Below are 24,924 nucleotides of genomic sequence, written 5' to 3' on the forward strand. Positions count from 1 at the left end.
GGGGCGCTCACACTGTGGGATGTGTGGGTCCTAACGCCCCAGTAAAAGTGATGGAGACACTATACTGTGATAAGCACCGTCCTTCAGAAGAGACGTTACACTGAAGTCTTGACTCTCCATGTTCATTCAAAATCCAAATTTGCCCATTAGCCTCTGTTGTCCAGGTGGATGCTGCACATTGGAGGTGGTTGGGGAGATCCCCCCCTTCTAAATGTAAAGCGCATTGATTACCCAGAAACGCACTGTGTTACTACTGTAACCAATTATTAAAATGACACGCGAACACTAAAATGTTCCCATGTCTTTTTCCTCTTTTGTCAGATGCAACCTCCTCCAAATGGTTTCTGTAATGGTCAGGAGGAATTTGCATCATTTCTCTTTACAAAGCTGGTTCATTTCAGTTAAATTCTTCTGATGTCTACTGTATGAAGCACTCTCTCATGAGGTCATGAAGTTTTTTTAAATTTAAGGCCACTCTAGAAGGTGCATTTTGTACATTCATTAACAAGTAAACCGGGAGGCATCAAACACATGATAGCCCACAATACTTTAACTTTGAAATCTTTTTTTTGTTTTGTTTTCCCTAAACAACTTTGGTTTGATCTGTTTTCTGTGGAACATCCACATGATCTTGTGGACTTCACACACATGGCATTGTTTCTTGTTTTTCCAGTGTTTTCTGTTGATCACAATCACGTTGAATGAAAGGTTAGCATGTTCCAGATATTTCTGTAAGTCTTTAGCTGACACTTTAGTATTCTTCTTGCAAGAACGCCCACTCCTAGGAAGAGAAACTGTGCTTGTCTTACCATCAACTGGTAAACATCAAGGCTTTTAAAGATTTTTTTGCCCCTTTTCTGGCTTTATGCAAGTCAAAAATCTTTCCTCTTTGCTGTTCAGAGACCTCTTTTGTTCGAGATGCGGTTCACATGAGGCAATGCTTCCAAAATTGAGCATTTGTTTTTTATAGTACAGAGCGGCTCCGACTAATACCTCCAATCTCATATCATTGATTGGACAGGTTAGCTGAGGCCAACTTTTGGAGAAATCATTAGCCTAGGGATTGACAGGCTTTTTCCAGTGTTTACAAGGTGTGTTCAGTATAGAGTTTAAAATGTATTATTGCTTGAGCATTTTGTCTATTGTAATACATTTTCAGGACTAGAAATGAAGGTAAATCCAAAGGTTTGAAATTTTCCTTCAGCAGTACATGGCTGAAGCCTACATGAACTCTTAAACAGTTGATATATCTAGTGTTTTTCTCCTCCTCTTAATCTCTGCAGGTGTCCAGTTTACCTTCCACACCTTTCATTTGGAGAGTCCGCACGACCACCTTTTAGTCACAGAAAATGGTAGTTTCTCTCAACCCCTGTGGAGATTGACCGGGTCTACGCTGCCGCCCCCTCTCAGCGCTGGACTCTTCGGCAACTACACCGCTCAGATCCGTTTCCTCTCAGACTTCTCTGTGTCCTATGAAGGCTTTAACATTACTTTCTCAGGTAGAAAGCTTTGTACATTCACTCAAACAGCATGACATTTATAACAGAAGAAGCTACAAAATATAAATCCTTCTCCTGTTGCTTTCAGAATACGATCTTGAGCCTTGCGAAGATCCCGGCGTCCCCCCTTTCAGCACTCGTAAAGGGCTGCAGTTCGGGGTGGGGGATGCACTCATCTTCTCCTGTTTTCCGGGGTACCGTCTCGAGGGGCCTGCGAGGGTGGTGTGTCTAGGGGGGCGTCGGCGGGTGTGGAGTTCCCCTCTGCCAAGGTGTGTTGGTAGGTGGTCACATGCTTTTCATTTTGCTTTGTTTGCAAATTATACAATAAAATTTCCTTACACACATTTATTCACAACCACACATTTCAGAGTGCTTTAAAACGTAATATCTTAAAGTAAATGGCTAACACACCCCCATTTCAGAGTTCTGCTGTATACCAAATTCACAGAGTTGAGGTTATGACTCATCATCTGAAAAAAAAGAAAAGAAAAGAAAAACTGACCACGCACAAACCCCAAATTCTGTCTAATGCTTAATCAGCATTAATGTAATGGTTGATATCTGCATATAAGTATATCGGAGTCCAGGCTTCTTCAATTAATGTTTTGCTTGAGTAGCTTAGATGCTAAATTTAGAATGTAATTTGTTAACATTATGATTTTGACGTTCCAGTTGAAGTAAGTAATTAGGTATTATGTATTTTCTGCTGCAATATTTGGCTTATCCTTGCTTCATATTTGTTTACGACTCTTGGGAAACTAGGTCAGCTCATTTCAAAACATATGCTTATGTTTTTGTCGATGCACTTATATTTAAATGTACGTATTTAAATAAATGACGAATTGTTCTTTACACTTAAAGCCTTTTAGCTATATCAGTTTCTGACCCCAAAATGTAATCCAAACAAGACCTTATATTTTTCTTGGGAATGTTAATTAAGAAAAAAATATTTTGCTAGTAGGGATGCATCTCATCAATCACATACATTAGCAGTTATTGGGAGATATTATTTTTTTATTGGTTTATTATATATATATATATATATATATATATATATATATATATATATATATATATAGTTAGTTAGTTAGTTAGTTAGGAAAATAAGTATTTGAACACCCTGCTTTTTTGCAAGTTCTCCCACTTGAAAAAATCATGGAGGGGTTTGAAACTGTCATCGTAGGTGCATGTCCACTGTGAGAGACATAATAAAAAAAAATAAAAAAAAAACAGAAATCACAATATATGATTTTTTAACTATTTACTTGTATGATACAGCATTTGAACACCTGTCTATAAGCTAGAATTCTGACCCTCAAAGACCTGTTGGTCTGCCTTTAAAATGTCCACCTCCACTCCATTTATTATCCTAAATTAGATGCACCTGTTTGAGGTCGTTAGCTGCATAAAGACACCTGTCCACCCCATACAATCAGTAAGAATCCAACTACTAACATGGCCAAGACCAAAGAGCTGTCCAATGACTCTAGAGACAAAATTGTACACCTCCACAAGGCTGGAAAGGGCTACAGGGAAATTGCCAAAGCAGCTTGGTTAAAAAAGGTCCACTGTTGGAGCAATCCTTAGAAAATGGAAGAAGCTAAACATGACTGTCAATCTCCCTCGGACTGGGGCTCCATGCAAGATCTCACCTTATGGGGTCTCAATGATCCTAAGAAAGGTGAGAAATTAGCCCAGAACTAAATGTAAGGAGGTGGTCAATGACCTGAAAAGAGCTGGGACCACCATTTCCAAGGTTACTGTTGGTAATAGACTAAGACGTCATGGTTTGAAATCATGCATGGCACGGAAGGTTCCCCTGCTTAAACCAGCACATGTCCAGGCCCATCTTTAGTTTGCCAATGACCATTTGGATGATCCAGAGGAGTCAGGGGAGAAAGTCATGTGGTCAGATGAGACCAAATATAACTTATTGGTCATGATTCCACTAAACGTGTTTGGAGGAAGAAGAATGATGAGTACCATCCTACTGTGAAGCATGGGGGTGGTAGCATCAGGCTTTGGGGGTGTTTTTCTGCACATGGGACAGGGCGACTGCACTGTTTTAAGGAGAGGATGACCGTCGTATTGCGAGATTTTGGGGAACAACCTCCTTCCCTCAGTTAGAGCATTGAAGATGGGTCGGGGCTGGGTCTTCCAACATGACAATGACCCAAAGCACACAGCCAGGATAACCAAGGAGTGGCTCTGTAAGAAGCATATCAAAGTTCTGGTGTGGCCTAGCCAGTCTCCAGACCTAAACCCAATAGAGAATCTTTGGAGGGAGCTCAAACTCTGTGTTTCCCAGCGACAGGCCAGAAACCTTATGGATCTAGAGAATATCTGTGTGGAGGAGTGGGCCAAAATCTTGCTCCTGCAGTGTGTGCAAACCTGGTGAAAAACTACAGGAAACATTTGACCTCTGTAAATTGCAAACAAATGCTACTGTAAAAAATATTAACATTGATCTCAGGTGTTCAAATACTTATTTGCAGCTGTATCATACAAATAAATAGTTACAAAATCATACAATGTGATATCTGGATTTTTGTTGTTGATTATGTCTCTCACAGTGGACATGAACCTACGATGACAATTTCAGACCCCTCCATGATTTCCAAGCTGGAGAACTTGCAAAATAGCAGGGTGTTCAAATACTTATTTTCCTCACTGTGTGTGTGTATATATATATATATATATATATATATATATATATATATATATATATATATATATATATATATATATATATATATATATATATATATATATATATATATATATATAATTTATTACTATAGCTTTGCATCCCTATTTAATTATTTGCATTCACTTCTTGTTAGAACAGACCTGCAAGCCTGGCAGCTTTGTCATTGTCAAAAAGTTTAATTTTGATTCAAATTTCAATTTAGATGATTTAATATCCAGGCAGAAATGTATTTGCACTCATTCAGAAACACACAACACCCCCTGCCTGCCAGCATGAGTGTATAATGCATGTTTGTGTTTATACTAAGATATTGGGTAATTCGTCAGAGGTCATTTGACTTCTTACCTCCCTTTCTGCAGCTGAATGTGGGTCATCTGTAACCGGGAAACAAGGAGTCTTACTCTCTCCCAACTACCCTGGTTATTACGGTAGCAATCATGAGTGCATCTACTCCATCCAAACCCAACCCGGTAAAGGCATCCAGCTCCGAGCACGGGATTTCCGCCTGGAGGAGGATGACATCCTTAAGGTGCTATTGACTTAGTGTGCATTTGTGCTTGCATATAATGTTTGTTTGTAAATTCTGCAAGGACTGTATGTGTCTGTTTTATGTGTCTTTCAGGTGTATGACGGTAGCAGTAACAATGCCCGACTGCTGGGCACCTTCACAGGCACAGAGCTGATGGATGTCACTTTAAACAGCACGTCTAGCACCATGTGGCTGGAGTTCGTTAGTAATAGTGACAATACCAGCAAAGGTTTTGAGCTGCACTTTACCAGTGAGTAGCACAACGACATCTTGCAGCCATCACATAACAGTACAGTTATACATGAATAGATTTTAATGCACACATTCCAGACAATCATAAATATATGATTATAAATATCATAAATATATGATTATATATATATATATATATATATATATATATATATATATATATATATATATATATATATATATATATATATATATATATATATATATATATATATATATATACACACATATACATATACACAAGAGAAGAGTTTTTCAAGGACATGCTTTTTTCGTTTCTTGTTTTTTTTTTTTTTTTTTTGCAGGTTTTGAGTTGGTGAAGTGTGAGGACCCAGGTGTACCTCAGTTTGGCTTTAAACGGGAGGACAAAGGTCACTTTGCAGGCAGCATGGTGTCATATAGCTGTGATCCCGGCTACAGTTTAAAGGGCCCAGAGGTTTTGACATGTCTCAGAGGGGAGAGGAGAGCATGGGACAGCCCTCTCCCTCTGTGTGTGGGTAAGACACTACTGAATACTCACACTCATTCACAATGCCTTCCTCGGGAGAGCCAATTAACTGGATGTTTCTGAACCATAATTGTACCGTATGTACCATATCATATGTTAGGTTTGTTAATTGATAAATATCTTATCTGTCAACAATAGTAATTGACTGAATGTAGTCAATATTTTTTAAAGCCTTTCAGTTTTTTTTCATTATCAATATGACTGTATTATACTGAATCATTTTATAATTAAGTCTAAATTAATAGTGTGACATGAAGGGCAGACGAGAGCAGTGCGAGGCCGGTGCGGGATTGATGATTAGTGATCAATGCCATCGCTCCTTTATGCCCTTTATGCTTCTGTCACTCCTCCATTGGAGATCCAGAACCAGCCTCGTGCCACTCTCTCACTGCTGTCGCCTGCCCTGCTTGTCACGAAAATATATTTTATGCTGATCAAAAGAAAGTGACTGTAAACACATATTCACAAGAATATTTAGTAATTCAGATGTTTAAAGGTCCCATGGCATGGATTTTTTTACATTATTTTATAATGTTTAAACTGACTAATATATATATATATATATATATATATATATATATATATATATATACAACTTACTGTGATGAAATCTATTGAATTTAGTTAGAATGTCCCTATAATTCTAGATATGAGGCAAAAATGCCTGTTTGAGGTTTAGTCTCAGGCCTTTTTTTTCCACTTTCCATGTTTGTTGTGGTCTGTGTCATGGTGGTGCTATGCGCAAACACACTGCAGGCACTCTCGCTCGTATCCAAGGTAAATCATCATCACTATCATTCCTTACATGTGTTTGAACTGAATACATCGTCATCTGATAAAACGCATATGCAGGTTAATAAAATGATTAAATGTGTTGTTTTTAGTCTGTTTTGCCAACAAAAATATGAAGACAAAGCAGAACTGTTCCTGTCTCCGATTCCGAGGAATTTTAAGCTTTCAGCTTCCAAGTATTTCTCTTCCTCTAGCTGTATTAGTATTTTTCATCACAAACTTTAAATCTATCACATGGCCTTCTATGATACAGAAATTGCTTTATGAATACGAACCCCCAAAGTTCAAATCATTTGAGCTGTCTTTTTTTTCTTTTTGTGTGTCTGCATCTTCTACCACCCCTAAACTCAGCCTGAGTTCTGCTCAATGTGAGTTTATCACAGACCCGCTGCTGCAGCGCTGTTGAATTTTGAATTATAGTGCTTCCACACCTGAGCCTATGGAGACCTTTAGGCAAAATGGATAAAGAAATATAAAGGCATGAGCAAATATTTTTCATCTGCCAAAGCAGGAAACTAACTAGTACTGTAGAAAACAGAAGGTGGACAGTGAGAAATGAGAAGTTGGTGAGAATAAGAGAAAGAAGGAGGAGTGGGGAGAACAGGAGAGAGCAAGAAATGTAGTTTTATGACTTACAAAGCAGGTCATCTCAGGAGTTAAAGAAGATTTGTGTCATTGTGATTTATGGCTCTGCTGTCCACTAGGCTGTCCACTATGGGAACATTTGTCAGAAATTCATATGAGATAACAAAGGAGAAAATTTCTGGAAAAAGAGCAAGGAGCAAGATTAAAGTAAAAAGAACAAAATAAACGTGTTATATAAAAATCTCAACAGTAAGATACACATAAAAATAAAATGAAAGAGAACTAATGCGTTTAATTTGTTTTTTTGTTTGTTTGTTTGTTTAATTCTTTCCAGTTTTTGAAACTTTGATTCCAGGAGAAGGGACATAAAGTTGTGAACAGAACATTTCATTAGTGTGTAGTTTGAGTACTCAAAAACAAAAATAAAAAACTTTTTTCCCCCAGACCTGCTACTGTGCATTTCCACTGCGGTCTAAAGTATTGTGAAGATTAGGCAAATTAGTCCGGTGATATAGGACTGCGCGCAGCAGTCAGCGACGGACAGTAATCATTTTTGCATTGCACATAAAGCGTATACAGTATATTTATTGTAATACAGACTTCAATGAATGAGTGTCGTTGTGCATCAAATAGAACAAGTGTATTAGAATGAGAAGTTATAAAGTCAGATTCTTAGGGCGAAAAAAAAAAAATCTAAAATTTTATCTTCAGATAAAAAATTATCATAATTCTCATAAATGTGATATAAATGTGCAATTCAAAGAAAAAAATCAGAATAGCGAGATATAAACTTGTAATCTGAGAAAAAAATTAGAATTGAGAGTTTATATCTTGATATTCTGATTTTATAACACTATTCTGAATTTATAATTTCGCAATTGTGACTTTATATTACGCAATTCTGAGAAAATGCCAGACTTATGAGATGTAAACTCGCAATTGTGAGGAAAACAAAAACAGAATTGTGAGAAAAATGTGCAATTAACAGTTTTTTTTTATTCAGTGACTTTAAAACATAATTTTCAACCCAAATGTTTGTGTATAACCCTATTTATTTAAATTTATTCTATTAGGCAGCTACTTATAATAATACAAAAATGCATCTTGAATGGTTTTATTGAGATTTAATCTGTATCCTGGCCTGTCCATGTCAAAAGGGTGTGCATGTGTATGGACGCGTGTATACTGTATAAGGGCACACACATTTGACCTCTTGAAATGATGATGACGATGGCAGGAGTTGGAAAGAAGACTCTCAAAACTTTCTGATCCGTGAAACTGGAACTGTCACACATACTGGGTCCAACCTCCTGACAAACAAGTGATTTGTTTCCCCACTGTCCGCTACCACCAGCACTACCATTGCCCCAGTGCAAGATGGATAGTCATGTCTGCTGCAGGACATATTACCAACACTATCAGTGATATTAGCCAAAGGAAATATGCCCTCCCCAGGGAAGGCTCAATCCTGGAGGTGATATACGGCCACATTATTCGGCTTATCACTCATAAAGCTCTGCTCACTGCTGAATGTATTCTTTTAAAATGGAAAGTTATACGTGCCCCTCCACCTCATGATGCATTGCTCTACAGCACACTGTGTACCATCCTTGCTCAAGGGATTTAGGCTATGTCTACACTAATCTGGATAGATTTGAAAACTGCTTTTTGTTTCAAAACGCTCCCCGTCCACACTAGCGTTTTCCAAAAGTTGCTTATCAACATTGAAACGCCTGAAAATGCTTAAATCACCTTACTGTGCATGCGTTAAACATACTAAAAGCTCATTTGATGATACAGATAGAGCAGACATATAAAGCTTTCATGCTATTCTTCTGGTAAGATCGTTTTATTTGCAAAATATCTCACCTCTCACTGTTGCGTCCAAGTTGCACTCAAAATTGTACGGTCTGACATGCAATTTTCAGCATGTTTTGTCGCAGGGCAGCAATTGTGAGTACACTTACTGTCATCTTTGCAGGAATGCAATATGAAGATTCTACAAAGGAACATTTCTCTTTAGCAACACTATGAACGTAAATGGCATAGATATCTATGGGTACAGAATACATCACGTGACTAAGCATGCACCATCATTTTTGAATACCTCTGATTTCACAGTCCACACCACAACGAGAAATTGATCCACTTGGAAAAGCGTTTAAAAAAAATGTCATCTCAGTGTGGATGGAAGGCCAAAAACAGAGAGAAAAATATATGTGGCCTGATATGTGGATGCAGAATGCCTTATGGAAGTGGACCTCTTGAAATAATAATAAATAAAAAAAAGTCACTAATTACTTACCCTCATGTCATCAACACCCGTCAGACCCCCGTTTAACTTTGGAACACAAATGATGATATTTGTGTTGAAATCCGATGGCTCAGAAAGACCTCCATTGACACCCATGTCATTTCCTCTCTCAAAGCACTAAAGATGTCCTTATAAACCCCATCTCACTACAGAGATTCTACAACAATTTTATGAAGCAACGAGAATTTGTTTTTGTGGACAAAAAAACTAAATAACGACTTATAGTTACTTAACGATATAGTGATGGCCGAGCTTTGAACCATTATGAATCAGTGTATCGAATCAGCGGGCCATATCTAGCCTAGAAATCTAGACGCACCCTAGCGGCAATAAAATATAATCTGCCGTGAGTGTCATCTAGCAACTCTCAAAGCACTTCTGAGCTGTAAAATCCACACTCTGGTCAGGCCAATCACATCGTGTATATAGTCGGTGGGCGTGGCTTAACATAATGACGGCAGAGTTGCGTGCTACTTAAAATAAAGAAGCTGGCATGTGTTCTGAGTTTTGCCGGCTCTGTCAACTAGCTCCGCTTCATGTTGCTCTGGTTGGTTGTAGCTCTATCCAATTGCGTTTAGAGGGAGTTTGAAAGACAACCGTTTATCCCGCCCCTCAAATGGTGAGTTTCCAGACCAAACATCTTGATGTGGGTCTGGCTTGTCAGGCTAGGCCATATCGCCAAAGTCACATGATTTCTGCAGTTTGGCAGTTTGACACGTGATCCGAATCATGTATCGATACGCTGATTCATAACGCTCTGAAGCTTCAGGAAACTTTGTTTTGAAATCGGCCATCACTATATAAGTCGTCATTAAGTTGTTGATTTTTTGCGCAAATGACAAAGGCGCAGGCCTTTCTAAGCCATCAGATTTCAACAAAAATATCTTAATTTGTGTTCCAAAGATGAACGAGGTCTCACGGGTGTCGAACAACATTAGGGTAAGTTATCAGTGACAGAATTTACATTTTTGGGTGAACTAACCCTAAATGCTTTCCACCCATTTTTAAAGTGAGATTCATTTTAGTCAGTTTTAACTGAGAGAACATTTACACCAAAGACCTGAAAATGTTCAGTTATTGACATTCAGTTATGTTATAATTTAAAATGATCTGGTATTATATTATATTATATTATATTATATTATATTATATTATATTATATTATATTATATTATATTATATTATATTATATTATATTATATTATATTATATTATATTATATTAAAATAGTATATTTATTACATAATTAAAATTAAATTTTGACAAGATAAAAACACTTCACTATGAGTTTTAGTGAAATGTATATTTGTTTAGTCGTTGCTGTTTTGTGTGTGTGTGTAACACATACTGTTTTGTGATTTAGAGCTGTGAACTGTCATTGAAGGATGGTGCTTTTGTTTATCTCTTTCTTCACCCAGCCGAGTGTGGAGGAACGATTAAAGATGAGCCCATGGGCCGGATTCTATCTCCTGGTTACCCAGCACCTTATGAGCACAACTTGCACTGTGTCTGGACTATTGAGGCGGCACTTGGAAGCACCATCGGGTGGGTCTCTACTCTTCCATTACCCCCCTCTCACCATCTGTCTGTTCATCATGCTGTTTCTCTTTTGATATGTTCATCTGCCTCGAAATGTAACTCCCAATCATATCTTCCATCTGATATCTTCGACCTTGAATTTCAAGCTATTAACCCTTGCTGACAATCCTAATTTTCCTTAATCGAGTCAGTCCTTGAAAGGTGTACCAATGTTCACCATATTTGATACGCACACGTGCATATTTGGTACACACACAGACTGCAATGGTTGGAGTTAAAAAACTTCATTTGTGTTCTACTGACGAAACAAAGTCACCTACATCTTGGATACCCTGAGGGTAAGCAGATAAACATAAAATTTCATTTTGGGGTTAACTCTCACTTTAAACATGTTAAATGACATTATGAAGTGACATGATTTAAACTTTCAGAAGATTCAAGCTCTGCTTTTTTATTATTCATATATAAAAAGTCATATTGTTGCTACTGATATATCGTGATAACATTTCACATTTGGATATTCCTGCCTACTAATAGGTTTTAATGAAGCTGAAGCACAATGTTGTTTATTAATACATTCCTTGTTTGCTTAGAATGAAAAACGCACCCATGTCATTGAATGACTCAATATGTCCATCCTTCTATCCATCCACACTTGCCATGCTGCGTCTAATTGGTTTGATGGTGTATTTGTCAGCTCTCGCCTTAGCCTCAAGCACCGATTGGCTGGCAGGCCGAGTACTATCTTTGCGCATGCCAGTATTGTTCATCGTGCTGTCACAGTCAGGACATTAGCACTTTGGCAGTCCTACAGGCTGACCTCTTCCCTTCCCCAGCAAATCGCTCCCTTTCGCACTAATGAATGAACATGCCCCCTTGTTAATTGCCACTCGTTTCGCCAGCGTAATTTTGCATGAAATCCTGCTGCCGAGCTCTGCCTAATTTGTCCGGGGCTTTAATTGTGCTGTTTATCAGATACTTTCCCCGCCCTTCATCTAGACACTTTAAAAGCTCCCAGACTCTGATTTCTTGCTGTTTTAAAGTGGTTCAAAATTGACATTTGATTTGGTTTTGCTGCGCTAAAGGCTTTGGAAGGTGCCTTGAAGATGTGGAAAGCTCAATCAAATTTCCCTTTTTATCATGTTTCCTTTGTGTCCATAAATAGTTGGAAATGAGCAATGAGGCGAGTGTAATTATATCATAAGGGTTATTGAGTATCAAACGCTGGTACACCCCTCCAGACGCTCAAGCGAGACGAGCAAGCCATATTTAATAATTCGGGTCACCTGTCCTTCTTCTTTTTTGTATAACCATGTAATTTAATACACTCTGCTATTTAGATGTTGCCTGCTTAAAGCCTGTACTTAGTCAGTGTCATGTAATAATTGCCACAAAAACAATGTCATTACAGTGTTCTTAAGCACAATGTGAAGTGGAGATCCTGAAACCCTTTTAACCCCTAAATCGCTGCAACAAGTGGCCTCTCGTGGATTATTTTATTTATATTTTCCCCAGTCATCTCAGTCGTAAAAAAGTGTCCCAATTTACCATAATTCAATTGAGTCTATAAGTTTTGTTGTTGCTGCTGTTACATACAAGTTCCTTATATTAACCAAGGCTGCATTAATTATTATCAAAGCTACACGTAAATATTATAAAATATTATTACAATTAAAAAAAAACTGCTTTCTATTTTGGTATATTTAAAATGAGTTTATTCACATGATGGCATCTTTAGTGTCACATGACCCTTTAGAAATCATTCTAATCTGCTGATTTGGTGCTAAAGAAACATGTAACTGTATTATTATCAATGCTGAATAGGGTTGCAAGTGCTTAATATTTTTGCTGAATATTAAAAAAAAAATCTTACTGACCACAAACATTTTCATATATTGTATATATTTATTTATTAATTTTATGGTCATGTCTCTTGGGAACCAAGTGAGTCACAACTGTCACTGGGTACTAAGGGTGCTCTGATCGTCCGATCGTTATCGGCTGATAATCGTTTTATATAGATTGATCAGTGGTCTCTATAAAGGCCGATCGGAAGAGCCAATCAGAAGACTTGCCAATTTTTTTATACCCAGCTATAATTGCCTCACTACATTCACCAGTTTGGAAGTACCAACAGATGTCTACAAAACTATAAATTTAAAATGTCATTGTGAGAAGCAATGACTGGAAAAAACTAAAGCTGAAGCCACAAAAGAGATCCTGTTCTCTAGGCAGCTTTAATAGGTAAATACACATATAAATATTACCACATATAAATAATAAAATAATTATGAAATATATATATATATATATATATATATATATATATATATATATATATATATATATATATATATATATATATATAATAAGTACAGTATATGCCTACACTTATATATGACCTAATAAATAAATCTACACTGTAAACACTGAAACTGAAATACCCACTGAATCTGAAGGATCTCACAAAAATAAATTATAAAATATATTATGCAATATATCAAAACAACAAAGAGATACAAAGACAATAATTCAATGGAATCGTAGATGACGCTTTGGGGGTTCGCCACTTGGTGGTCGGGACATGGTACTAAAACTTAAATGGTTAAAAATGGCTTCCAAATATGTCCACTGTAGACTGTAGTCCACTGTAAAGGGTTCAAGTGATCCTGATCGGAGCAACCTTACTCGATACTCCTATTAAAAATAGTTGCAAAACACCCCATGTACAGTCAGGTTTGCCTTTATTGGCTAGCAGCCACATCTAGTATACAGAATAAAGACATCAGAAGTGTTTATCACTGAAACGTGTTAGTTAAGTAAACACGTCTGAGCTTGGGAAGTGTATAGGAGTGTGCGAGTTATTTAAAATCAAATTAGTTGAAAACCATGTTCCAATACTGCATTCCGCGAGCAACAGAAATGATTTCTGAAAAGCTTGTTTGTCAAATGTAAACAGCTGTTACAGTGTTTATTCGTGTGTGATGCACTGTTTATTTAAGTATATCTAGTTCAACTATATGATCACATATGAATATCGCCAGTCATATAATGAGGTGTTAGGATGTGTCTATGTTTATCCTCTTCCTGTATGTCTGAGCTTAGTGTTATTATGAGATCCCCTTCCACAGGCACAGGATAATTAATAGATTGGGTACCTTCCAGACTCAGACCTAGTTCCCCAGTGTAAGCTATGCACATACATTCCTTTGATCTCATCTCGAGCAATCAATTATTCAAGATCATTTGCAATGCAATAGGATTGAGATTATGTCCTTAGGGATGGACTGGTGTATGACCAAAATCAACTCTTAATGGCATATATTATAAGATGCTTCTTTTTAAATAAGTAATCTTTAAATAATATTATATATAAATACACATAAACCATAAACGACCAATAAAAACATTGGGGTTGGTCTTTCTGTGTGTGAGTGTGATTGTGAGTGCGTGCGCGTGCGTGTGCGTGTGTGTGTGTGCAGTGGTAGGTGTTAATGCAGGACTAAATGTAAGCATAAAATAAGGTACCACGAATCAGTTCATTTGAGTTTGATGTGGGCATGTTATAAGTAATGAAATTAACATTCCAAAAAAAAAAAAAAATCTGCCATTTTATCAATGGCGATTGTAATCCCTCCTGTTCGAACCGCCTGCTCCAAGCGGGACTCGAACATGGGTCCACAGGCATGTCTCTAGTATCAGTCGCTAGAGCGTCTCTTGAGTTCAGAGGAGTGAGGTTTACTTGCACAATGACTACTAGCTGACCGCTGTTACACTCACCCCATTAAACCTCACTCCCATCCGGGTCATGGCACCAACGTAAACCCTCATGTTCGAACCGCCTGCTCCAAGCGGGACTCAAGAGTCGGACTCTCTTACAATGAGGCTAAAGGGTGCAACCTCTAGAGTCAGTCGCTAGAGCGTTTCTTGAGGTCAGAGGAGTGAGGTTTACTCGTACAGTGACTACTAGCTGGCCTCTGTTACACGATTCAAAGATTAATACTAATGTTGTCCAACAGAGGGGGCCACATTATAGCAAATCAGTTTAAAGACTTTGAAAATGTTTCAATAAATTTACTTGCTATTCCGCCATACATTATAGTTATCCATACTTGGTCGATCAACTATTCATGTAACTGTATTTAAATAGGGGAAACGTTGAGGGTTTTGGTCACTTCTAACTTGATCTCTGTTTGGTACCTAATGAATGAACTAGTCTTAGTGGGCTAAGCTAAATGCTATCAAAATGTCACAGCGCGTCAGAGCGAGTGAGACAATAGAGGAATGTATCAACTCGTCTTAGTTAAGAGAACAACATAGTTTAATATGAAAAAGCGGTGAAGTATCCCTTTAAGTCAAAATTACGGACCTAAAAGAGACATTCAGTTGTCTGGCACCCTGCACACACAAAACAAATTAAATACAATTTCGAATTTTTTTATTTATTTTTTTAAAGGTGCTAGCATGACTACCAGTTGAATAGTATGACTAAGCAATGTTATTTTTTAATTATTTTGCTATATATATATATATATATATATATATATATATATATATATATATATATATATATATATATATATATATATATATATATATATATATATTTAACTTATTTTTAACATGTTGAAGTAGCCTCTTTCTCTGGCTAACTTGTGGGGGTTACGCTCCCTGTTGACCAGCCACCACTGTATATATGCACCATCTCAAACACACAACAGTGTGTGCTTTATTTTTCAGCTATATATATATATATATATATATATATATATATATATATATATATATATATATATATATGTGAAATGGGTGATACATTTGTATTGTCACAGGGTGTATACTGTGATACTGCCCAGTTCCAGCTCCCCTGTCCTGGTGGACTTCCTTATCCACTGTAGAAACATAAGAATGTGTAAGGATGGACTGGGATGGTTGTATGATGTGGCAGGTTGCTGACGGGGAGGGACACATTTTGAGGTTTCATGACACAGGGAGTGCAGGAGATATTTCATTGTTCTTTCATCACAGTCACATCTTCACGTCTGAGTTGCCTTTGTTTGGCAAAGGTGATAATTACTTTCAGCAGCCACTTCACACACACACAAACACACACACACACAGAGAGGAAGATATACTGCCTAGCCCAAATGTTCTCATCCACGTGGGATTAGACATCGGTTAAGCCTGCTGTTCCAGAGCCGGTTTGGAACATTCGAGTCGCAGCTCAAAGGATCGTACTGTCACGCTCAAGGCTCATCTGCAGTCACGAAAGAAATCTGAGGAATTAACGGAAGCTGGGGTCCCTCTGCCCTATTCTACTGTTTTATCAACCTCTTTTTCTCTTTCTTAAGCCTTCAAGTCATAAATTAGCCTTGTTCTCCTCTAGTTTCCATCCCATCTTCTCAAATTTTACACACATTTCTTCTCTTCTCTCTTTTGTTTTCTTTTTGGCTTGCTTTATTCATTGTTTTTGCACTCTTCCCCATTTGTTCTCCTGCAATCAATTCTTATAGTAGGTGAAGTCACTTACTGAATATTGACAATCAATATTCAATCAATACTTTGTAGTGGCTAAAAAAAAAATCACTTATTTTTTTTTAATTAATTCTAGGGTTTTTTGTGCTGCCAGAGTTAATATACTAACAGTAGTTTAAAATATAAAAAAACATGTTTGCCAGCATTACATTCATCATCACGGCGCAGTATAATTGTTGATTTGTAGCATTTTCATTCTTAATAAAGGCAGAGCATAAACGTTTCAATTATGATATATCATGGATCAAACTAAAATAAATTTGTGGCCATTTTGATTAATTATTATAGTTAGTTTGGACATAAAGGATTGTGAATTTATTTAAGCCTTGTTTCAGTTTTTTCACTTCTCACTGATACTCTCAGATCTTACTTTTAGAATGAATATTTCTCACATTGTATACTACTAGGTACGAAATGAATATCACAGTGGGGAAGTTGTTGGTTTGTCAGTTGGGTATTCTTCTTTTAATTCATGTAATAGTTACCTGGCTACGAATAGTTGGAAGCTCATGGTACAAAAATTGTCAATATGTCTCTTGGCTTTCAGGATGCATAACATCATATTTAAGGACAGGGTTGCTGTCATACAACATGATGCATAACCTCAAACACGACAACAAAACCAGTGCAAATAATACAGAACAGCATTATTTATTCATGCTGTGGTGTATGCTGGGAATAATAGTTCTGCCTCCAGCACCACTGGCATCACTGCATGATTCTTTAGTAGCTTAATCAGCAACATCGGCTATGTTGTAATTATGTTGTTACATCACCTAGACCAGCACCAGACCAACATAAACCAGCATGGAGAGGCGTGAAAATTGTTAGGGCCGTATTTACCTCATATTGTGACATAGGCAAAATACATACCCCCCCAAAATACATTCAATTTGTGTTGTCAAAGTCTATATTGTGGCTTTATATATGTTAATATACTTGCATGTGTCATTTAAATTTTACCAAAATCAAGCTTTAATGAAGTTAAGCAAAGTTTGTGGCCAGCAAATGCCATGTATTTTCTGTCATTAGACAGAATTAGTGTCCGCACTAGAACTAAGTGTATAATTTCATCATTTTGCAAGTTATAGTTTTTTTGTAGCTATGTGGGCGCTATGTTTTCTATCATTTAGCCAAAATCTCATGTTATTAAAGATGAAGTGCTACGCACAGGATATGACTTGAATGCAAATGCTAGACTATGGGTCCTATTTTAACGATCCAAGAGCATGGTCTGAAGCACATGGCGCAGGTGCACTTAAGGCCTGTCCGAATCAACTTTTGCTAGTTTAATGACGGAATTTTTTTTTAGGCATTCCAGGCTCATGGTCCAAAACGGTTGTACATAGTCTCTTAATGAGGCATGGGTGTGTTTTGGGCGTAACGTGCAATAAACCAATAAGAGTCTCATTTCCCATTCCCTTTAAAAGCCATCTCTAAAAGCTGATGTGACAAGGTGTACAGAAAAGAACCTATAAGCTGTTGACCCCAAAAAAAGTGTTTAAGAACACAAAAGTGGATACAGGCAATTGAGACTGAGCGTGACATGTTATATTACACTGATAACTACGCCCACTGGAGGGAAATGTAATCAGTGATAGGAAGTATCATATATAAAACTGACATTTGGATATTTGACTAAATGTTTACTGCACACGTAGGCATACTGAGTGTCAGGATCCAAAAGTTGACCCATTCCTGCTTAAGCTTCACGTCTTATCGGATACATGTCTGTATCCACTTTTGTCTCCTTAAATGCTCTTGCGTGTCGACATCTTATAAAAAGTTACTTATGTGTTTTTTTAGCATGTTTGCTGTACACCTTGTCACATATCAGCTTTTAGACATTGTTCAGTCTTTTTGTTATAAGTAGGAAATGACAAGGCGACCGCTTCCCACAATACAAAGTCAATGGAGAGCGTTGGATTGGTCTTTATGGAGTTGTGCGGTTTTGTCAAATACTCTTCTCAATACTTTTTATTGGTTAAATATTTGCAAAACCTGCACAGACAATCTTAAAGAGTGACCAATAGTAATGATTTGTGAAAAAAAGTAACAGTAAAAATTACACAGTATGGAGAAAAAAGCTTCTGCCCGACAGCAAGAATATTATACATTTTGTTAGTTTATAAAGTAATTGTCATATGGAGTTTTAATAATAATGAAAAATAAATAAATAAATCTTCTCAGTGTTATTGTGCCCCGGACATGCAAGCATAGGCAAGCCTATGTATAATTGATCTGATCAGTTGCTTTTTTATCAGCTGGTTGGGCAGGCACAGGGGAGAGAAAGACCTCTGAAGACTCTAAAGTTGATCAATCAATTAATGAGGATTATTTTTAATGAGCTGTGAAATTGTGCCATCTTCACTTGCAATGTCTCCTTGGTCATTACTCTCAATATACAAACTGTCAAAGTTTGAAACTCACAATTTTTCTAAAAGGTTAATGTACCCCAAATCCAATACTTTGCTAAATGGAGGAAATGTGCTCACGCGCACCGAGAATAATCTGATGATAAACACCCGGATGGTTCTCCTGCCGGTGTTCTCCTGGGAGCACTTTGCAGTGGGGATGGCTGACAGTGGAGTAGGGAGGAGACTGTGTTTTGTGGGTAGAAAGTGCTGTGCACTTGTTTTTAAGGTGGCCAGGACCTCACATCTGCTGAATCAGACTGAGAACTGCTTCTTAGACTTTTCCAATCTGCCTACACTGCAGATTAAGATAACTAATCATTAATGCATCAGCTAGTTCCACCCACCGTATTTTACTCTAAATTAAGGGGGTTTATTAAAATAAGGGGTTTTTATAAAAAATAAATGGCTCATGTTATGTAATAAATTACAGGCTGTTTTTATTTATTTATTTATTTTGTGCTGGTTATTGTTGGTTTGGTCGTTAGCAGAAGTTTACTGGTGAATATAGTCCACAAGCATGACCTCTCTGATGAAGTTTCTTGTCCTCAGATTTAAGGGTTTGAAGATAAAGTTTAATCCTTATTAGGATGCTAGCGGAGTTTGAGTCTTGATATTGTGGCCTTGACCTTGATACCTTTTGAAACCATATTCTCTCAGCCATTCATTGCTCTGGAAAAACTGCATTGAGCAACATGAATGATGCAATAAATGAATCACTTTTTCTATTTCACTTCATTAAAACGGACAGCCTGGTTCTTAGGCAAACAGGTCATGGTCTGGGACTGAATTTGGCATTTTTCCCTGTTCTTTTATATTCAAATAATAGTATCTTGTTGTTGTTGTTGTTGTTTTTTTCCCCTCTTTTTAATCAAATAGCTTCCATCCAAATTGCAGTCGTCCCCATCTGGGATAATGGAGATGTCCTGCACAGATATGTGGATAAAGGTGCCCTTGAGCGGCTTCATGTTCTATACTCTGCTGCAATGAGAGATGAGGACCATCACTGCTGTGATTGCAAGGCAGCACTGTATTGATATTCTGACATCATTTTGATTTCTTCTTCAGAATCTCCTGTTGATTTACAATGATCTATCCGCAAGTGGTGGCATCCTTATAAGAGTCCAGCCGTAAGGTTCCAGAAGTAAAAATTCAGTATTTAAAGTAGGGAAATGCATATTTCTATAATCAAATGTTTTTAATGTTTAATTTGATTATGTCAGTCACAATGCTTTGTTTTATATATATATATATATATCATAGGTGGTTGCATGAGTGATACAAAACTTCTTTTAATACAGAAAACAATACTTGGCTGAAAAATTGGTTACATTTTCCAGGTACAGTAGTATAGTATACCTAAAAAAAATTATACCTAAAACAGCATTCAAGTAAGAAATGGAATAATCAATTGAAAAAATAAAACTGTATATTCTTCAAAAACATATTCTTATATCAGGCAGCTGTCACTTTAAGAACTACAGTAGTGCACGGATCGAATATGTTGATTCGTTGATATGATTTCTTCGAGATCTTTACATTCACTTAAGACATTGTTTATGTGAACTTTGTTTTTGTTTGAAAAAGGTGTGAAAACAACCTTTGTGATTGCGATTGGTATTTTTTCTTGAATTATGATTTCAATTCAGATATTTTGCATTTCCTTTAATACTGAATTGGGATTTTCTTCTATTTGTCTTGCTACACACATATCATTCATACATTTTGCCTTTATGCAAAAGAGGCTCTGACGCATTCGTACTGTATTAATCACTGGTTCTTCAGGAAGGCAATTGTTTCTATTACCTAGTTGCTTAGTAGCATGCATATTACTAGGATATTGGTTGTTTATTAGTATTTATAAAGCACATATTAATGCCTTATTCTGCATGCCTTTATTCTTCATCCCTTAATCCTACCCAATACCTAAACTTAAATGCTACAAAAACTAGCTTACTAACTATTAATAAGCTGTAAATTAGTTGATTGAGGCAAAAGTCGTAGTCAATAGTGTTCCCCAAACTAAAGTGTAACCGAATTATATACACAATATTTACTCCATATTTAAATCCTACTATGTATCTACGGATTATTTACAAAAATGCTACATTATTCACTTGAATTTCCTCGATATACACCAGATCTTTCACTGATTGCTTAATATGTGACTGGAATGATTTTCAAGAAACTCAATTTCTCACCCAGCTTTCAAGTACTCTTGTCATTGACATTATCACAAACACCTGCAATTCTTAAAAATCATTAGATATTCATCTCATGCTTTCAAAGGTTACTTCTTCTTCTTTTTTTCGTAATGTTGTGCATGTCTTCAAATGTGCTTTTCATTATTGTATTATGGATTCTCTTTTCTCGTCCCCATCAGGATAATTAACACCGTCCTTGCTATATCCTAAATGCAGATTTTGTTCTCAAGTGACTTGACTCTCAAGTGGTTAAAACGAATAAACAAATAAATGCATCCACAGACACGCATTCACAGCGCACGTCGCTCCCTGTCTGCCAAGTCATTGCAGCAGGAACGCGGGCGAGACTCCCGGGGTAGCGCTGCTGTTTGGTATTCATGTGACACAGCTCTCCTCTCCATTCGCCTTTCTTCCTCTCCTTCTCCCTTTCTTTGGATCTTCATTTGACATCTAATTGAACCACTTTGTTTCTTAAAGATGCATGCAACACTTTGCTTAGCTCTTGTGACCAACTTCAAAATGGTGGTTTTAGTTGTTTAATTTGGAAGGAAAGGAGTCTTGGCTCAGTCTTGAGCTTGTTTTTAAGTGAGTAGATGCTTTGGAAAAGAATACAGTAAGCAAATCAGGTTGTGGATGACCTCTGTTGAGATCAGAAGTATTTTTCCATCACCTGAGATGCAGTTGACCGCTACCTTTTGCGTGGTTTGAGGGGAACAAATCAAAGCTCGTGGGGTTTAGTCTTTCATCTCCCTCCACCTTCCCCTTTGTATTCAACATGCAAATCTGACAGACTGTAACCACCCACTCTCCTGCCAACGCTCCCCATAACCCTACCAACCGCCATCCCATCAGTGAGGATTACATGAAAGAGTTGTAGAGCAATAGAGGGAGAAGCGGGAAAGGATAGGCGAAAGAGTAAAACGCATTTCAATAAAATAAAAAAATGAACATGAGGATTAGTTAGCGATAGCGGTGTATGGATTAGCTGCACCAGTATGATGACTGTTCAGGCAAGACCCTCCGCTCTACTCTCAGTATCAGTGGCTCACTCTTTCCTCGAAGACCTGAGGTTACTCAGGAACTGAGGTTAATTAGCTAAATATCACGGCTAGGTCTGAGTTCAAGGAAAGCCTTTATGTTAAGAAGAACTAGTTAACATTTAGGAAGAGTACTGAGTTTATCCCAATATGGAAACCCTGATCCTCACCATCGCATTCCAGCACCTAAATGAGAACGATTTTGAACATATAATGAAAGTAGGTTACACTTTTACTGTGATGTTGCTTTATAGTTACACGAATAAGTACTGATCAATATTAATTAGCTACATGTACTTAATTACTTTTATTACTGTTATGGTTATGGTTATTTGGATATTAAAGGTTCTTCATGGAACCATACACCCTGCCAAAGAACCATTTAAGAACCTTTCTTTTTAAAGGGTTCGTTCACCCAAAAATTATAATTATTTCATTAATTACTCACCCTCATGTCTTTGGACATCCGCAAGACCTTTGTTCATCTTCGGAACACAAATGAAGATATTTTTGTTAAAAGCTATATATAGGCAGACTGAGTAACGTTTAACGCCTTACAAGGCCTAAGAAAAAAACATCCATATAAAGTCCGACGTGCTTAATACAATCGATTGATTACCTTTTAAAACGATATTAGATAGATATATGTCGTCCGAAAGGGCCAACTTGCAGAGCACAGATTGGGTCATAGGAATATAAATCGATACATCGATGTAGTAGATGAATCGTTACACCCCTACTGTTGATTTGGTGCTAGATTAGGACATTGAGATAGGAACTTCTGGTGATGCTTGTTGGTGCCACCAGTAGACCAGCTTCTAAAATTCAACTCAAGCTGGTTCTTGCATCTTACAGGCAAAGAGAAAGTTGGCTGGCAGTAACGGAATAGGTGCATCATTGTTCGCCTGCTGCCCCTTGAGAAACCAGCTGCCACTTGCATAGATATAGCACTTTATCATTAGCATGACACAGACCTGTCCTGTCGGCAGTGATGCGATGGATGTTGGGTCTGAAGCGGTTTCTGAAGTGCTTGTTTCCTCACAGAAAGCCACAATGTGTGTGTGATAAAACTTTGGGTTGCAAAATGGGTCGAGGGGGTTGGAATAATTTGATTCTTTTATCAGATTTGTAATAGCCCTCTGGCTGGATCTCTCTTCAGTTATATCATTTTATGTTTTATTGTATTTATTTCAAGACTTTTTTTTTATGTCTGTATTGTTGTACAGAAATATATTTTTATATTCTTAAACCATGGATCTCTCTCTTCTCTCTCTCTCTCTCTCTCTCTCTCTCTCTCTCTCTCTCTCTCTCTCTCTCTCTCTCTCTCTCTCTCTCATCTCTCTCTCTCTCTCTCTCCTCTCTCTCTCTCTCTCTCTCTCTCTCTCTCTCTCTCCTCTCTCTTCTCTTTTCTGTAATGGAGAGTCCCCAAAAAGATAGTGAAACCAAGTTTGTATGTGTTGAATTCAAGGTTGATTGGGACACTTTTTTTTGCCACTGAGATGACTGGGAAAAAGTGTCCCTAATTTGAATAATTAAATATCCTAATTGCATAAAACTTTACCCAAGACAAACTCTACCTCATTGTGTCGCCACTGAACCCTGCCGCTCTTGTCAGTAGAAATCAGCGACTCCATTGAAAATGAACGAGTTCCCACTGCTGTGTCGGTGTCAGTGTGAATGGAGCTTCACTCTTAGATGCAGGGCCTTTATTGTATACACAGCTATAAATAACTGTTGAGCTCTTTCATTTTACACCCAGACTGTGTGCAGAGTCAAATACCTGTAGTTCGCATAGTTGCTGTATTTTGTGTGTTTATATGTGTCTTTCATACTGAATAGATGGATTTGTTGAATTCTAAAAAAAAAAAAAAACACACACAATATTAAATTGAAACTGGGATTTAGAAATACTTCCCACTCACATCTTTATGGGTGGATAAACTCTCGCACATAGAGAGGTGGAAACCTGCAGAAGCTCTGCTAATTCACTTATGTGAATTACAGTAAGCCAAATCGCTTTGCTACTGGTATGCATGCTCTGTCATATCAACAATACAGTGGAAATACACATGTATTTGTTATTTTCATCCCCACAGCAGTCATTTGTGAATGGAAGGATTGCATATCTAATAAAATCCCTTTGGTTTTCAATAACCAGACAGTATTTTGGTTTCTAATGCATAACTGGAGTCATGGAGTGCATGTTTGTTTTCTAGAAATAAGTACCTAACTTAGCTTTTGAAACATCAATACGTTTCCTACCGGTCCGGAAGTCATCCATGTGTATAAGGCCTGTGAACCATGACGGATAAGGTCAACGTTTACACATGAGCTCTTATTCTTGCTCACTTAGAATAAAACTGCAGTAATCCATGGAATTGCCATACTCGACCCAATGTCTCTTACTGATTTTTGTTTTGTTTTGTTTTTATCTTTATTTTTATTTTTATTCTGTGTTAATGCAGCGTGGTCTGTGTTAATGAGCTTTTGTGTTTGTGTGACAAAGTTCTCCGCCGCCTCCTTGGTTAAGGGCTTTTACTTCAGCTTCTTAAAAGCAGGCTCCTGACATCATTTACATAATTTCCTTTCAAATTGCTAACTGTTGATGATTTAACTCTTACAAATTGTTATTGTTCCAGTTACACTGAGATTGGTTATATCATTTTATGTTTTATTTTATTTATTTCAAGACTTTTTTTTTAATGTCTGTATTGTTCTACAGAAATATATTTTTATTTTCTTAAACCATGGATCTCTCTCTCTCTCTCTCTCTCTCTCTCTCTCTCTCTCTCTCTCTCTCTCTCTCTCTCTCTCTCTTTCTCTCTCTCTCTCTGAAAAAAAAAGGTGTTTGGGGGGTAAAATGTGTGTTATTTTGGCAAGGTTGCCTGCTAAAATTCACACTCATGGGTCTATATATCACATAATAGTCGCTTCAACCCACGGACATAGAAAACAACCCGCGGAAAAAAACGTGGGCTTGGCAACACAGTGCAGTTGAGCTCTGTT

The 24,924-nt window shown here is 37.2% G+C and overlaps 1 protein-coding gene across 3 annotated transcripts in view; it reads left to right on the top strand.

Moving 5' to 3' along the window:
• csmd2 (CUB and Sushi multiple domains 2) overlaps window positions 1–24,924 on the top strand; it is a 367,226-nt gene that overhangs the window by 236,772 nt on the left and 105,530 nt on the right. For all 3 annotated transcript variants that reach the window (XM_067426365.1, XM_067426366.1, XM_067426367.1), the window contains 6 exons: window positions 1,284–1,499; window positions 1,588–1,776; window positions 4,569–4,738; window positions 4,832–4,988; window positions 5,296–5,487; window positions 10,608–10,734. In XM_067426365.1, the coding sequence (XP_067282466.1) occupies window positions 1,284–1,499; window positions 1,588–1,776; window positions 4,569–4,738; window positions 4,832–4,988; window positions 5,296–5,487; window positions 10,608–10,734 (1,051 nt within the window). The remainder of the gene's footprint in view (window positions 1–1,283; window positions 1,500–1,587; window positions 1,777–4,568; window positions 4,739–4,831; window positions 4,989–5,295; window positions 5,488–10,607; window positions 10,735–24,924) is intronic.

The sequence above is a fragment of the Pseudorasbora parva genome, chromosome 19 (assembly GCF_024679245.1).
Source record: "Pseudorasbora parva isolate DD20220531a chromosome 19, ASM2467924v1, whole genome shotgun sequence".
Taxonomy (NCBI): domain Eukaryota; kingdom Metazoa; phylum Chordata; class Actinopteri; order Cypriniformes; family Gobionidae; genus Pseudorasbora; species Pseudorasbora parva.